This window comes from Canis lupus, chromosome 23 (assembly GCF_011100685.1).
Source record: "Canis lupus familiaris isolate Mischka breed German Shepherd chromosome 23, alternate assembly UU_Cfam_GSD_1.0, whole genome shotgun sequence".
In the NCBI taxonomy this organism is placed as follows: domain Eukaryota; kingdom Metazoa; phylum Chordata; class Mammalia; order Carnivora; family Canidae; genus Canis; species Canis lupus.
In genome coordinates, this window is record NC_049244.1 from 1,433,449 (window position 1) to 1,448,287 (window position 14,839).

The window sequence follows — 14,839 nt, forward strand, 5'->3', positions numbered from 1 at the left end:
ATGAGCCCAAGTTAAAATGGGGAAATAGAGTATTTCACAACAATTCGTGGGGAGGCTTATGTTCCTAGAGCTACTAGAGAAATCACTACACCCATTATAAACCCTTGTGATCACTACACTCTTCACATTCCCAAGATTCTGAAACACTTTGCAGCCCCTACTCAGTGTCCAAAGTGAGGCCAAAGAATCTCAAAAGCAATTTCAAGATGAATGGCCCAGAGTTCATTCGCTTCCATTGTATGCCCAGCATGAGCTCATCAATATGGAAATACAGAGCAGAAAGTCTAACTCTTTCAAAGTTTAAAGCACTTAAGTTTTGAATTCCTAGGACATCACCTGCCAAGAGTTTCTAAATGCCTGAGTAGATGGGAAGTGATTTATTCTCTTCCTTCCCAGATCATACATTGCCTTGTCCACAAATTTAACCTCCTCAAAGGATTTGAAAAACAGTTAGCATACTCACCTACCTCCAAAATACGTGCCTTCCAACATAAATTTCCTTTATTTTAAAAAATTGTTGGGTCATCTGGCTGGTTCAGTCGGTGGAGCATGAGGCTCTTGATCTCAGGGTTGTTAGTTTGAGACCCATGTGAAATATAGAGATTACTTAAAAATAAAATCTCAAAAAACATTGTTATCAAATAATTACATGTCCTTGTTTAAAAACTCAAATAATGGAGGAGGATGTATAACAGGTAGCAGGCACCCCTGCCCTCCTCTCTCCCACCCTCCGCCTTTCTATTCAGCCACCCTTCTAATCTTTTCAGCTGCTCATATCAGGGATATTCCTGTATAACCTGAAATCTGATCACAAAGATACATTAAACACACCCAAACTGAGAGAGCATCTTATAAAATAATGGATCTGTGTGCTTCAAAAATATCAATGTCATGAAAGACAAAGAAAGGCTGAGGAATGTTCCAGATTGGAGGTACATGACAACTAAATGTAATTTGTGATTCTAGATGGATTCTGTACGGAAAAAGGAAATTGCTGTAAAAGATATTATTGAACCAATTGTCAAAATTGAAATGTGGCTGGGGGATTAGATAAGAGGCTTGTGTCCAGATTTAGAAATCTGGTTTTTTTTTTTTTTCAGATTTAGCATATTATAACCATACAGCCTTGTATTAGAAAAAATATCATATTCACATTAGAATATTGTATTTAATATTGTATCTAATTGATACTATATTGTATTAGAACTACTGTATTCTATTCAGGTTTAGAATATTGTGTTCATTTTCAAAGTGTTGAATCAGATTTTCGGAAGTTTGTATCTACTCAAGTATGTAAAAGAATGTTCTTATTCTTAGGAAATACACACAACTTTAAGAAATAAAGAAGCAGATACAGCTACAGTGGAAAAGAGTATGGAAGTTCTTTAAAAGACTAAAAATGTGTGGGAAATATCAGAAAGGGAGACAGAACATGAAGACTCCTAACTCTGGGAAATGAACTAGGGGTGATGGAAGGGGAGGAGGGCAAGGGGTGGGGGTGAATGGGTGACAGGCACTGAGGGGGGCACTTGACGGGATGAGCACTGGGTGTTATTCTGTATATTGGCAAATTGAACACCAATAAAAAATAAATTTGTTATTAAAAAAAAGACTAAAAATTAAAAAAAAATAATAAAATAAAATAAATAGAACTACCTTATGATCCAGCAATTCCACTTCTGGGGATAGATACAAAGGAAATGAAATCAGCACCTTGAGATATCTGCACCCCTAGCTGTCTATTGACAGATGAATAGATAAACCCCTCGCTGTCTACTGACAGATGAATAGATAAAGAAAGTGAGATATATACATATAACAAATATATGAGATAAATACATAATATATATTTTTAATGAATACATAATGGATATTATTCAATCACACACACACACACACACACACACACAAAAAGGAAATCCTGCCATTTGCAACAACATGGATGGAATTTGAGGGTTTTACACTAAATGAAGTAAGTCAGGCAGACTGTTGGGAGAGGGTCATCCAGGGGATGTGACCACCGGTTCGCCCATGAGCTGGACCCTGGTAATCAGAGGATCTTCACCGCCTCCCCTGTTCTTAGAATGTGCATTCCACTTCCAGAGGCTTCCCTAAGGATACAACCTTGAGAAAGTGAATGTAGTCCTGAAACCATCTGTACAGTATATGTCACTGAACCCACTTAAGACTTCTGTAAAAACTTTTAAGATCTGGCAGGCAGGTGCAGAGATCTACTTGTCTCACTGCCACCCAAGACAAGCCTCATACATAAGTTTCTTTCACATATTAAGAACTGTCACCTCCCAACATGGAGTCCCTGCCTCTTTTTTCCATCTCTCCCTATGCTCCGCATACAGTTGCCAGTTCCAGAGGTTTCAAATTTCCCCTAGGAAGCTCCCGAGGAGCTTGCAAACCAACACAGAGAAAGACAAATACTACATGATCTCACTTATGTGTGGAATCATACAAACAGAGAGTAGAATGGTGATTGCCAGGGCAGAGGAGTGGAGGAAACTGGTAGGTATCAGTCAAAAGGTACAAACTGTCAGTTCTAAGATAAATTCTGGGGATCTAGGGTACAGTGGGGTGACCATAGTCATCAATATCATAGTGCATACTTGAGAGTAGCTACGAGAGTAGCATTTTAATATTCTCACCCTAACAACAACAAATAGTGAAGGATGTGGTAACTCATCTATTGTAAACAATTTGCAATATGTACACATATCAAATCATCAGATTGTATACCTTACACAATGGCCTATGTCAAATATATCTCAATGAGGCTTGAAAAAGAGAGACAAAAGGGCAGATTACATATGCAACTACCTCTTAAATGGCTCAGAAATAAATACATTGTGTGTGGATAGTTTATTATGTTTATTCTGGTAAGCAAAAGGAAACAACACTGATTTCTATATTTTGTTCTGTCATTTCTGGAACTATCTCCTGAGTTCATGAACATTTCTCATGTGCTGCTGTGCTGCCTCCTGTTGCTGAAAGCCAACTGGGAGTGTGAATCTGGGAATGTGACATATTATGAATCCTTCCAAATTGGCCTTCTTAAAATTATAATTTTTAAAAATCTCCTTTTGAGCTTCTACAGTCACATTTCAGCCAGCAAACAATTTTGAAAGCTGGAAATGATTCAGTCCTGTTGTCAGTCTGTGGTCAGATTTCATTTTGACCTGCTGTGTGATTTCAGGAAGGGTGTAAGAAGGTATGGGTAAACGCCTGCTTGTTTCTTTATTGTCATATTGGCACTTTGCAGAACCAAACAGGAGATGCAGGCAAGGTACAAATTTTTCATCATAAAAAGTTTCACAGTGTGTTTTCAAAAGTCCAGGGCGAATTTAGATCAAAATTGAAAAAGAAGTATTACTATTTTAATAATGTTAGCAAATTTATCTTATTTTTACATATTAATTTTATGAAACTTAGAAAATATGAGAAAAGACCAAAAGTCTGTCCTACTTTGTTCCTGGAGCTCTTCCTGAATCTTACTTACAGAGCATTCCAGTAGGTTATTATTCCATCCTGTACTTAGTCAATCCAAAGTTGTTAAAAAATGGTGTAAACATTCTCATTTAAGTCTTGATATTAATAAGAATGCCAATAGTAGTCATATAATAGGTAATATTTATTTTGATTTTTCTCTGCTATGTCAGAAGCCGAGCTGAGTACATTACTCATGTCCTCTTATCTAACCTTCTGGGGAAATGAGAGTGTTCTATAATTATCCCCATTTTATGATTGAAAAACTGAGAGATCAGAAAGGTTACATAACGCATCCACAGTTACAAAAGGTAACAGAGCCACCTCAAAGACTGTGCTTATATATGTATGTATATATATGTATGTATGTATGTATATATATATATATATACACTTTTACATATATATGCATTATAAAACATTAAGATACTGTTTTTGAAATAAGTATCCTTCTAGTCCTACTTTTGAAGTTTTTTTTTTAAAATAGATATTTATATTTGTTGAATGAATGTTATGATTTATTGAGTCGTTAATAAAATGTTTAAATAATTTTCTTTCACAATATTAAATTAAATTCTCTTTGCATAACCAAAATCTCTTAGTGATTTTTAAAATTTTATGCTTATTCTGGAGTCAATGGTAGTAATATATATTTTTCCAGGAAATGTGTCCATCTGTGGGAGTTTTAAAACATACTGATATACTTTCCAGTTATGAATAGTATTTTCTTACATATTTGAAATGTATACATTACTGGTTCTGGTCTCTTTCTCCTTTGCCTCTTCCTGTTTTCTTTTTTCTTTATAATATTGCACAGAAATTTGTCCACTGTATATATTTTTTAAGATTTTTATTTATTTATTCATGAGAGACACAGGGAGAGAGAGAGGCAGAGACACAGGCAGAGGGAGAAGCAGGCTCCATGCAGGGAGCCCGATGTGGGACTCGTCCAGGAGTCACGCCCTGGGCTGCAGGCGGCACCAAACTGCTGAGCCACCCGGGCTGCCCTGTCCACTTTATATTTTTGTATAAAACAAGTTGTATTTATTTTATTTTCATTCTGTTTAACGTATTTGTTTATTTCTACTTCTATCTTTTTTTCCATTTACTTTAATGTTCTTTTTCTCACCAACATTTCATTAATACCTCACTACATAAGTAAATAAGTCTATTGTTACCATTTTTAGCAGCTGGATAAATTTTATTTCATGAGTGTGATGCATATAAGTTGTACAAGTTACTATCTCCCTCCCCCAAATGCAACTCTGGATAAACTAAGCAAGAGAGATGGAAGCAAGAATCTTATAACCAGCTGTGAGGCAGAAGAAGGTCCAGAACAAGCATGGCCACTTGGCTCAGGACCTGGTCTGCTGCCTCTAATCAGGAAAGGTAAAAATAGAATATAATTTCTAGAGTCGTTTACCAACAACACCTGCTCTTTGCCCTTTAGGCTCAGGATTCAGCAACGATCTGATCTCTATGAGCCAGAATGAATAAAAGAAGGTAATGCTCATGGTTCTGTTTCTATAGTAAAAATAGATGAACTTTGGGGCACCTGGTGGCTCAGTCAGTTAGGCATCTGCCTTTTGCTCAGGTCATGATCCCGGAGTCCTGGGATTGAGCTCTGAGTCTGGTTCATTGTTTGGAAGGGAGTCTGCTTCTTCCTCTGCCCCTCTCCCGCTCTCCCTTACTCATTCTCTCTGACATAAATAAATAAAATCTTTTTAAAAAGAGAAAATAATAGGTGATATTTACTTCTCACAATAGTGTGGAACTAGCTAGGATGAGATAGACTGAAGGAAGGAAGCCTCTGTTTTCTCATCTGGAGATATGGGAGGAGCAGGCCCAGCCTGACTGCACCAAGTTCTAGAGAAAGCCTCTCAAATGGGGGATCCCCACTTTCCTTCCCCCTTTGCCTTCTTCACGAAGGTTCACATTTCTGCCTTAACTGAATCTAATCTGAACTTGAACTGTAAAAGGTGAATTAGGAGAATCTGGGTGGCTCAGTTGGTTAAGCATCCAACTCTTGATTTCTACTCAGGTCATGATCTCAGTATAATGACATAATGGGATTCTCATTCTCCCTCTCCTTCTGCCCTTCACCTCCCTCATTCTTGGGTACATGCACACTCTCTATCTCTAAAAATAAAATAAAACAAAACAAAACAAAATAGGTGAATTAGACCTGGCTATCACCCAACGGTAGTTTACAAAGCTACACATGATACGTGCTACAGCCTGAAGATATTCTGAGATTTAAAAGGGCCAAAGGCGTGGGGAAGGAACTTCATTAGGGGATCAGTGATAGTAGAGTTGTATAAACATGTAACAGAAGGAGCACCCTGAGAAGCAAACACACAGCACAACATTTATTCTTAAATAATAAATAAATGGCAAAAGAATATAGGGAAGGAAACATTCATGAAATCCAATCACTAAAGTGCTTTCAAATATAAATTTTAAAAGACCAAGAAGACTCATCTGACCTTAAAACACTGCTTATAGGTATTGAACAATTATTTAAACATGGTCCCATGCTATTTCAGAAGGAAAGGGAAAGTATGGCTTTCTTTCTTGTTTATGAGTTCCAATATATACAGCCTATGAAATGACACTTGGGGTAATGCAAAAGTATTGCCGCACAAGAAAATTGAAATGTCCAAAGCCAACTTTTAAGATAAAAATACTGTAATTCATTTATATGTCTGTATGGGGTCTTTGTTATTTATAAAGACATCTGATTCTCTGGAGGTTAAATAAATTTATATTTTCAAATTCAGAGTGAGGACATCAGACTTCACCTATTAATCTGCACAGTATATTGAGCAAAATCACAGATGAAGTCCAGCAGTAAACATGCTTTTTGAACTTTCAATCCTCCCTTCTCATGTTCTACAAAGGAAAAGTAAAATTTTACATGAAGTTAGCTGGTTCAGGTGACTTTAAGGAATGGTTTCCATTCTAGAGTGAGATGGTATTTTCTGTAAGTCACCACTTTGTCTTCTTAAAGCAAGTGGTATTGCATTGTATCCTGACCCTGGAAGAAGAAAATCCAGCTGAGAGTTCTGGTCTTAGACAACTTTTGTCTTGTGGAAAATGTCTTGAGGGATGAGTGCATTGCCAGCCTTTGAGGGTGGGTACTGTGGTCTCCTCAGGCTCCCACCTTTCCTGGCTGGAAACCCCTCCAGCCCCAAGGAGTCTGAGCATCCTTGGGCACTGGCAGCCTGGTGTGCTTTCTTGGTCTCCTGCCGGGCAGAGCTGGAGAGATCCATGGCCACATCTTCCAAGCTGTTCTCAGGGCTGGCTTCATCTGAGCCTTTCTGGGATCCTGCCTGTCCTGGGTTAGAACCTTCCTGGAAGTGCTCTGAGTCCCAGAGTCCTGCCAGCTTTTCTTCATTTCCTGATTTCCTTATCATCCCTGTAGATTTTTTATGCATCCCTTGCAAAAAATGAAAAGAAAAAATAAGAATAGGTATTTCCAAATTCAGCAATTTTGTAAATCTCTTCCTTGTCATTGTTCTCTAAATCCCATTAGAAGTATCTTCATCAGTGCCTGTTTCCAGGGCCTCTAGAGGAGCCAGGTAGGTAACTACCCCCACTTGGGGTTGAAATCTGATTATCTGCCTGTGGAGTGCAGCTTTCAAAGGTGCCTTGTTTGGTATTGTAGTGATTTTTTAAATGTAATTGCTGCCAATGTTTTAAAATCAGGAGATCGCACATCAAAAGCCAGACTTTCAGCTTGTTTGAAAGTAAAAATGTCTGGCAGCACTGGGCCACAGGTCTGCAGGTACCAGTAAGCACAGATATCTCACACCTAACCTGCGTGTGGAAGTTCAGAAGGGTAGGCTTGGTTCCCTGCCCAAAATTCTGTCTCTTCAGTCTCTGAGGGCAAAGTCAAGACCATATCCATAATTGGTATCTCTAGTGACTGCACAGCAAATGGCTGGTAGGTTCTTAAAAATGTCTGCTAAACAAAAAACCTCCCCTCACCAACCTACAAGCCCACTCACACACACACACACACACACACACACACACACACACACACCTAACTCTAATCTCTCACCCTACCCCAGGTGCTATCTTGGACTCATTCCTCCAAGATGTGATCCCTGCCCATTAGTCTCTAGTAACAGCAAACAGAAAATCCAGAATGTCCAGCCCCAAAGCTTAAGCCTCACCCATGTAGACTGTTCTAGCACCAAAAGTCTAAAAGACAGAAAAGTAGGTTGTTAATGGCAGAACCAGGACCCAAACCCTGGATCTCCTGGCTCTAGTATGTAGGGGGTTAATCACCTACAAGTTTCACTGCTTAGCACTGTCCTCATTCTTATTATCATGAGCTCTAAATCATATGGTTCCCAAAAGTTGTAACCACACTCAACATTTTGGAAATATATTTCACATATTACAAGTATATCATTCCACTCTTAGAACCAAGGCCTGGTGTGATCTTTCCACACACTGTCTACACAGTGCAAATAAAAAACAAGTCAACTGACCATAGTTCAATCCTTTGAATTAATTAAAATCAATGTGATATTTTGGGCCCAAATCTGAGTAAATTTATATTGATTGGATTTAGCAAATGGCTGCCCTTCATGGGAACCCTGGCCCCTCCCCCAGCAACTCTGGCCATTTTACTGGCTGCAGGGTCCTCTTCCTTACCCAAGAGCCAGGGTGCACAGGAACCAATCAGGCCACCCTCAGTGGAGTTAAGGACGGAGTCTGGCAGTGGGATGCAGTGTCGCACCATGGCCCCATAAAGCCCATACTCGGCCATCACGCTGCTGCCACCCCAGCGCTTCTCCCGCTTCCGCCACTTGGCCCTCCGGTTTTGAAACCAGACCTGATGTGAGGCAGGACAGGAAGCAGAAGAGTATACAGGAGGAGACACAGTAAAGAGGAAGCTCCTAGGTGTTCCTGAGCAAGGAGTTCTAAGAACAGCCAACTATCCATTCAAGTCCCAGACCTTACAGAAGCTGTGTCTACCAGTCACTCAAAACCCACAGGTACTTATCATTGTGAAGATAATGTGCAATCGGCCTCCACTGAGGTTTTCCATACAGCCAGAAAAAACAAAAATAAAATCAAAGTATTCTTTCCCACATTGTGTAAGAAAGTGGACTACTATGCTTCATGATTTTTCTCATTGATTGGAAAGAGTTCATACTGGCATTGGTCCCTTGTAATCTTAGGTTGTTGGTTTGTTAGTAATATTTCTCTTTGAAAATACTATCTTAATAAAGAAATAATGTGGAATATTGATTAGCTGTTAAAAAAGAGTTGGTGGGGGATCCCTGGGTGGCGTAGTGGTTTAGCACCTGCCTTTGGCCCAGGGCGCGATCCTGGAGACCCGGGATCGAATCCCACGTCGGGGTCCCGGTGCATGGAGCCTGCTTCTCCCTCTGCCTATGTCTCTGCCTCTCTCTCTCTCTCTCTCTGTGTGTGTGTGTATGACTATCATAAATTTAAAAAAAAAAAAGAGTTGGTGGCATTATCTTTTGACCTGGAGAAATGTCCAAGATGTCTTGTCAAGCAAAGAGGCTAAGAAGCATAACACAATACCTTCTTGTAAAAACAAAGAACAAAATTCTGTGTCAGTGTACATATATCTATAGATATATAGATTAGATATAGATATAGATATAGATATAGATATAGATAGATATAAACATATTCAGGGCCAATTATATATGACATGGAGATGGTTACAACTTTAAAGAATTAATTAACAAAGGAAAAAAGACATGCAGGGTACAGGGGATATCTTCTTGGAATAAACATACAGAATGAGTCTAGCATTTGTGGTACCCTCAGCTAGGTGAGCTGCAGTTCGTGTGTCAAGGGAAACATGCTAGGCTGTTCAGAGGTAGCTGTGTATATGTGAAAAAAACACGTTCTCTGTGATGTCTTTGGGATAGAGAAAGGGGACCCCAGACACCTGTATTCGGTCTTCAGGGAGCTCAGTTTTCACGGCCAGCATTTCCCGGGCATACACATCAGGGTAGTGGGCCTCGCTGAATGCCTTCTCCAGCTCTTCCAGCTGGTGGGCAGTGAAAACAGTCCTGTAGGGAGACCCGAAGCACACACATGAGTGCATGTCCACAGGAGGCTGCCAGGCTTCCCAGACTTAGAAGACCCTGTGCCTGCCTTTCTACACCCTAAAAGTCCACCTCATGGTAACTGGATATCTCACCTCTGAATGATTAGCCTCTGGAAAGTCCAGAAGTTTGCTTCAAACAAAACAGAGTTCTTTAGCATATTTTCCCTCCTTGATGAATTCTATCAACTAATACTAAGAAGGTCTATTTTAAAGGTACACAAACCTGTGTCTCTAAAATGCTAGAAATAAAATTAAATTAAATTAAACTAAAAAATAAAATGCTAGAAAGATTATCCTGTAGCCTCCTGTGAATAGCAGAATTATGTTCCCAAATTGCTGCTGTGTGTCAGCCAGGAGGCCACAGGGCCTTGCCTTAATGCAGCACCATAGGTTCTCAGAGTCTGTGTCTTAAGCAAAGGGTCAGGAAAGACAATCTAGCTGTATACCTATGCCGCCGCTTCTTCCTCTTGCCTGAAGATGGGGACGCCTTCAGGCCACTCCTATCTTCAGATGGGCTGTCCTCATCTGTTAGCACAGGGGAGAGAGAACACTTTAAAGGTGACCACATTATCTTTTATTTTTTAAAAAACTATTTTTAAAGGTGAGCATATTTTTCAGGGCACCTGGGTGGCACAGTCAGCTGAGCCCCTGATTCTTGGTTTCACCTCAGGTCATGATCCAAGGGTTGTGAGATCGAGCCCCATGTTGGGCTCTTCAGTCAATGTGGAGTCTGCCTGATATTCTCTCTCCCTCTCTTGCTTGTGTTCTTTCTCTCAAGTAAATAAGTAAATCTTTTTTAAAAGTGAGCAGAGTTTTCACTTTCTTCTCTGGATTTCAATATGAGGACTGAAGTTATGATGTGTTGGGGGATGTGACTATTTAATAATACATGCTAGCATTTTTAGCACTCAGTATATTCCAGGCATTCTGCTTAGCATTGTCCATGCATTATTGCAGTTATCCTTCATAAAATAAAAAGAACTCCACAGTAGCTGCTAGTATTATCCTATTTTTACAGATGAGGAAGCTAAGGTGCAGAGGGATTAAGTAACTTGCCCAAGATCACACAGGTTGTACGTGGTGAGGTTGGGATCCACACCTAGATTCCGTGAAGCTTCATAGCATTCTCTATCTCACTTAGCTTCCAGCTCCCAAATTCATTCACCTCCTTCTACCTGCAACCCCTCATCTTAACCAATACACCAACATTTCTCTAAGCAGGGTGGGAGTTGAGGTTTGACATCACAACTCTTGCCAGAACTGCACTCCCTGCCCGGCTGTACCAATTCTGAGTCTCTGGGAGGGGATCCAGGAAACTCACTCTTGACAAGATCTAGTCATATTTTGCCTTTCATTTTATCAGTGCTCACAGAGGAAGGAACCCATCCTATGAGGGCAGTTTCTGCATTTTTAGTGAAATTACTAATAGAAGGGTTCATTTTCTCTTACACAGAGACTCCTGAATAAACATTTTTTAAAGTAGAGTAAAAGTTTGCTTGCCTGCTGATCTGACATGCTTACTTTTACTATCAGTGGAGACTCAATATACTCTCTTTTTGCCTTGGCTGCCTGGATGCTCAGCTCCAGGTTCTACAATATAGTTTCTCAGTCCACGTTTTCTTGTATAATTCTTTTTCTTTCATCCACGAGCCCAAAACCTCTCAATTTCTTTGACTTTGCTCTTTGCAAAGTCTTCATGGCCTCCTTCTCTTTCCCCATAACCCGCCTCGACGTCTTTGAGGAAATAGCTGGGGTCGGAACGAAATGCTGAGCACAGCGCAATGAGACGGGCGAGGCTGCTTCCCCTCTCACGTGTGCGGAGGAGGGAGGGCAGCGCGAAGTGGAAGCGCAGTCCCGACTCCCCCTTCAGCACCCCAGAAGGCGGACAGTTCCAGCCCCCGGCCGCCCGTGCTTTTCCATCTGTGGATCCAGCCTGGCTCTGAGCGCCGCGAGTTCCTGGATGCTGTGCTCGTGAGAAACGAGCACGCCCCGGCCTCCCCGACCTATGCCCTCAGGAGACCCGCTTGGTAGGTCCAGAACTGGGGGGTGGTGATATTCGCTGTGCTCCGGTGAACCCGGAGGGGAGGCAGGGATTTGGGGAGAGACAAGGGGCAGGGAGCAAGGCCGAGAGAACACGCCTCCCTGGACGGGGCCACGCTCTGGGGTCCTGACGTCCCTTAGATCCGGATGCTAGGGACCGGGCTCAGTGAGTTACCCGTACACGGCCCCAAGCCGAGCAAACAGGAGCAAGACCCAGATGGGCTGGCCTGATTACCGGACGTCAAGACGCTCTCGCTTCTCTTCTGGCTGCTGAGCGTGGCGGGCGGGCGACCTGGAGCTTGCGGGGCAGCAGATTCGGGCGCCCCGGGTGGCAGGAACGGCCCGTCGGCTAGGAGCAGGCAGGGCGCCCGAGCGGCCGCAGGAGGCTGCGCGCCGAAGCCGCAGAGAAGGCCGAGCCCCAGTGGCAGGGCCCCGCGCACCAGGCAGGCGCCCCCGAGACCTGGGCCCGCGCAGGGCGCGGCGGAGGCTTCGCAACCCGATCCTGCACCGGGGCCGGCAGGCGCAGGCACCTCAGCCTCCAGGCCCAGCAGGTCGGTGATGGCGAAGCCGCGGGGGCGCGAGCCGCTGGGGGAGCCGCCGGGCACTAGTGCCCTGCTCCCGGGGCGCCCGTCGGAAAGCGCGGCCCTGTAGGTCATGACTTCTCAGTCGGCGAGGCCGGACCTTCTCTAGGTCACGTTTGCCGAGTGGCGCAGCTCAGAGGATGCTTTATACTCCTGGACCGGCCGTCGGGCGCGGAGGCCAGGAGGGCTCCAATCAGTGGGGCTCGGATGCTGCGAGATGGGGACGCCACCCGTTTCCCTCCCCCAAGTCGCCGCCCTCCCAGCTGCAGTCCCCTCAATCACCTCCTTCTCTCTCCCATCCAGCTGTCCTCCTGCCCACTCCCCAGCCACCCTCCCCCCGACACACACACCCTTCTCGAAGAGAGGAAAGGAGGAAGGGGACGACCCTGCTGTCTGCAGGTTTCTCTAAAAGCCGCATATTACAGGCCGAGGTGTGGTCTTCCTTATCCTTCCAGATTGTCTAGAAGAAGTCCTGATCACAGCTGCTCCAGAGCCTCCTCCCAAGATCCAGTTACCCATTAAGCCTCCTGGCACCTGGCTGGTTCAATCAAGGGAGCATGCAACTCTTGATCTTCAGTCCTCAGTTCATCCCCAGGTGGGGTGTGGACATTCCTTAAACAAATAAAACTTTAAAAATATATTTTTTTAAAAGGACTAGGACCTCGTTCCCAGCCACACTACCACTAATGTGAGACAGGCCAGCCCTCCAACTCCACCCCCAGAGCCAAGACTTCCCTGAAAATCTCCAAGGGGAATGGAGTGGAAAATGTTTATTTAATCCATTCCCACTCTACCTGCAGCCAAAGTCACCCCCAGCTCCCTAACGGCTGAGCTGTAATGGGTGCAAAACTCACAAGAGCTGGGGGGAGGAGAAGAGGAGAGAAAGACAGATGTATAGTGGACCAGGCTAAGACTACCGGGAAGAGTGCTTGGCTTAGTAAACAAAAGTACTGGAGGTCCAGTGAAATTTGAATTTCAGATAAACAATGAATATATTTTTAGTATAAGAATGTATCAATATTTCATTTGGCAATTTTAAATCGGGTGGGAGTAAATTGGAACATAAGAACTGCCTACTGGGAGGCACCCCTATTCACGGAAGCAAATTACTGTCAGATTTTATGATTATTCAGAGAAAACCCGATTTTCCTGTGAAACTCCCTAATTTGTTAAAGTTGGCGCCAAACAAAGCACATGAGTAAACCACTCCTGGCTCAGGCTCACACGCCGGAATTTTTGAGTCCACTCAACCCGAATCGCTGGAAAACCTGAGCCCACCCTTCCCAAACAGAATCCTGGAAATAGAATCTCCTCAGTCCCTCCCCTTGAACCGGGCGGCCTGAGGTCACCTAGCGAGGGAGGTGGCAACTCCCAGCCCACCTGGACTCTGCTTGGCTCCCTGCGCGCGCTGGAGAGGAGCGCGAGCGCGGAAAAGTGGGTCTCCGGCTCGCTGCACCTTTGCGTGGGTCCTCAGTTAAACATGCAGATTACAAGAGGGGCTTCCGATAAAGATAATTGCGGCAGGCTGCGCATTAACTTTCCATTATTTTTTTTAATTTTTATTTATTTATGATACTCACACAGAGAGAGAGAGAGAGAGAGAGAGAGAGAGAGAGAGGCAGAGACATAGGCAGAGGGAGAAGCAGGCTCCATGCACCGGGAGCCGACGTGGGATTCGATCCCCGGTCTCCAGGATCGCGCCCTGGGCCAAAGGCAGGCGCCAAACTGCTGCGCCACCCAGGGATCCCCTTAACTTTCCATTATTAAAGGAGGACCCAACTCTCCCCTCCCAACACAAGCTGTTTCTGGTATTAGCAAAACAATACGTTTCCTTTGGGATAATTGTCATTTGAATCGCTCGGGGTAGGGGGCGGTTTTACATGCCTGCGTCTTTTTTGGCTCCGCCGGGGATTTCTCCCCAAATCCATCTCTGGGTTTGAAGGAGGTATTGGTGGTCCAGGACCCAGCCAAGGTGCTCTAGCTCTCTGTCCCGCAGAATAGTCGTTTGTAATTAAGAATTTGGGACCACAGTTTAGAAAGACACCTAACGATCCACACATTTTGCAGACCAAGTCCGGGGTAGACAGGCGGGACCATCTGCCCGAGCAGGGTCACTCGCAAGGAGAAGGTCGCACGGAAGCTGGAGGCTGCAGTGGCCGCGTCCCCTCGCCTACGCTAGGATCCTGAAGTCTCCGTCCCCTACCGCTGCCAGGGGAGGCAGGTGATCCCGAGAGGACCGGCCTCAAGTGGGTGGCCTGGAATCCGGAGGAACCAAAAGGCCAGGCGGGAGGAGCCCCACTTCGGTCACTCCGCACGGGGACCGCCGCACAGAGCCAAGAGCACACTGGTTAACAACCGCTTCGGAAGGATCTTACAAAAAATCTCTTTTGCAGATGTGAAAAACTGGGGCTTATTCCCCCCGGTCACACCAGACACGGATGGAGAAACCGGGAAAGCGAAGCTGAAAGAAAGCAGAGGGGGCCGGAATTGGAGCTCCAAGGGGAGCTTGCAATTCCTGCTCCGGAGCGTCCCTAACGCCTCCTCCGCTCCACCTGCAGGCAGGAAGGGGCCTGCGGGACCGGGTTGGACAGATGGATGGAACCAGGCCGTCCTCCTT

At 44.0% G+C, this 14,839-nt stretch overlaps 1 protein-coding gene across 1 annotated transcript; it reads right to left on the reverse strand.

Annotated features, from left to right (window-relative positions):
• Positions 1–6,566: 6,566 nt before the first annotated feature.
• Positions 6,567–12,297, reverse strand: VSX1 (visual system homeobox 1). The gene is made up of 5 exons (XM_038571335.1): positions 11,877–12,297; positions 10,048–10,126; positions 9,440–9,563; positions 8,164–8,344; positions 6,567–6,934 (listed from the first exon to the last, which is right to left on the reverse strand). The coding sequence occupies exons 1-5, from the start codon at positions 12,295–12,297 to the stop codon at positions 6,567–6,569; spliced, it is 1,173 nt and encodes a 390-aa protein (XP_038427263.1).
• Positions 12,298–14,839: the final 2,542 nt, after the last annotated feature.

Coding starts and splice junctions, on each gene's coding strand:
- VSX1 (XM_038571335.1), bottom strand. CDS start 12,297: ATGACCTACAGGGCCGCGCTTTCCGACGGGCGCCCCGGGAGCAGGGCA. Junction 9,564..10,047: donor AGGAAGAAGCGGCGGCATAG/GTATACAGCTAG, acceptor GTCTCCCTACAG/GACTGTTTTCACTGCCCACC. Junction 6,935..8,163: donor CTGTGCACCCTGGCTCTTGG/GTAAGGAAGAGG, acceptor ATTTTTTGCAAG/GGATGCATAAAAAATCTACA.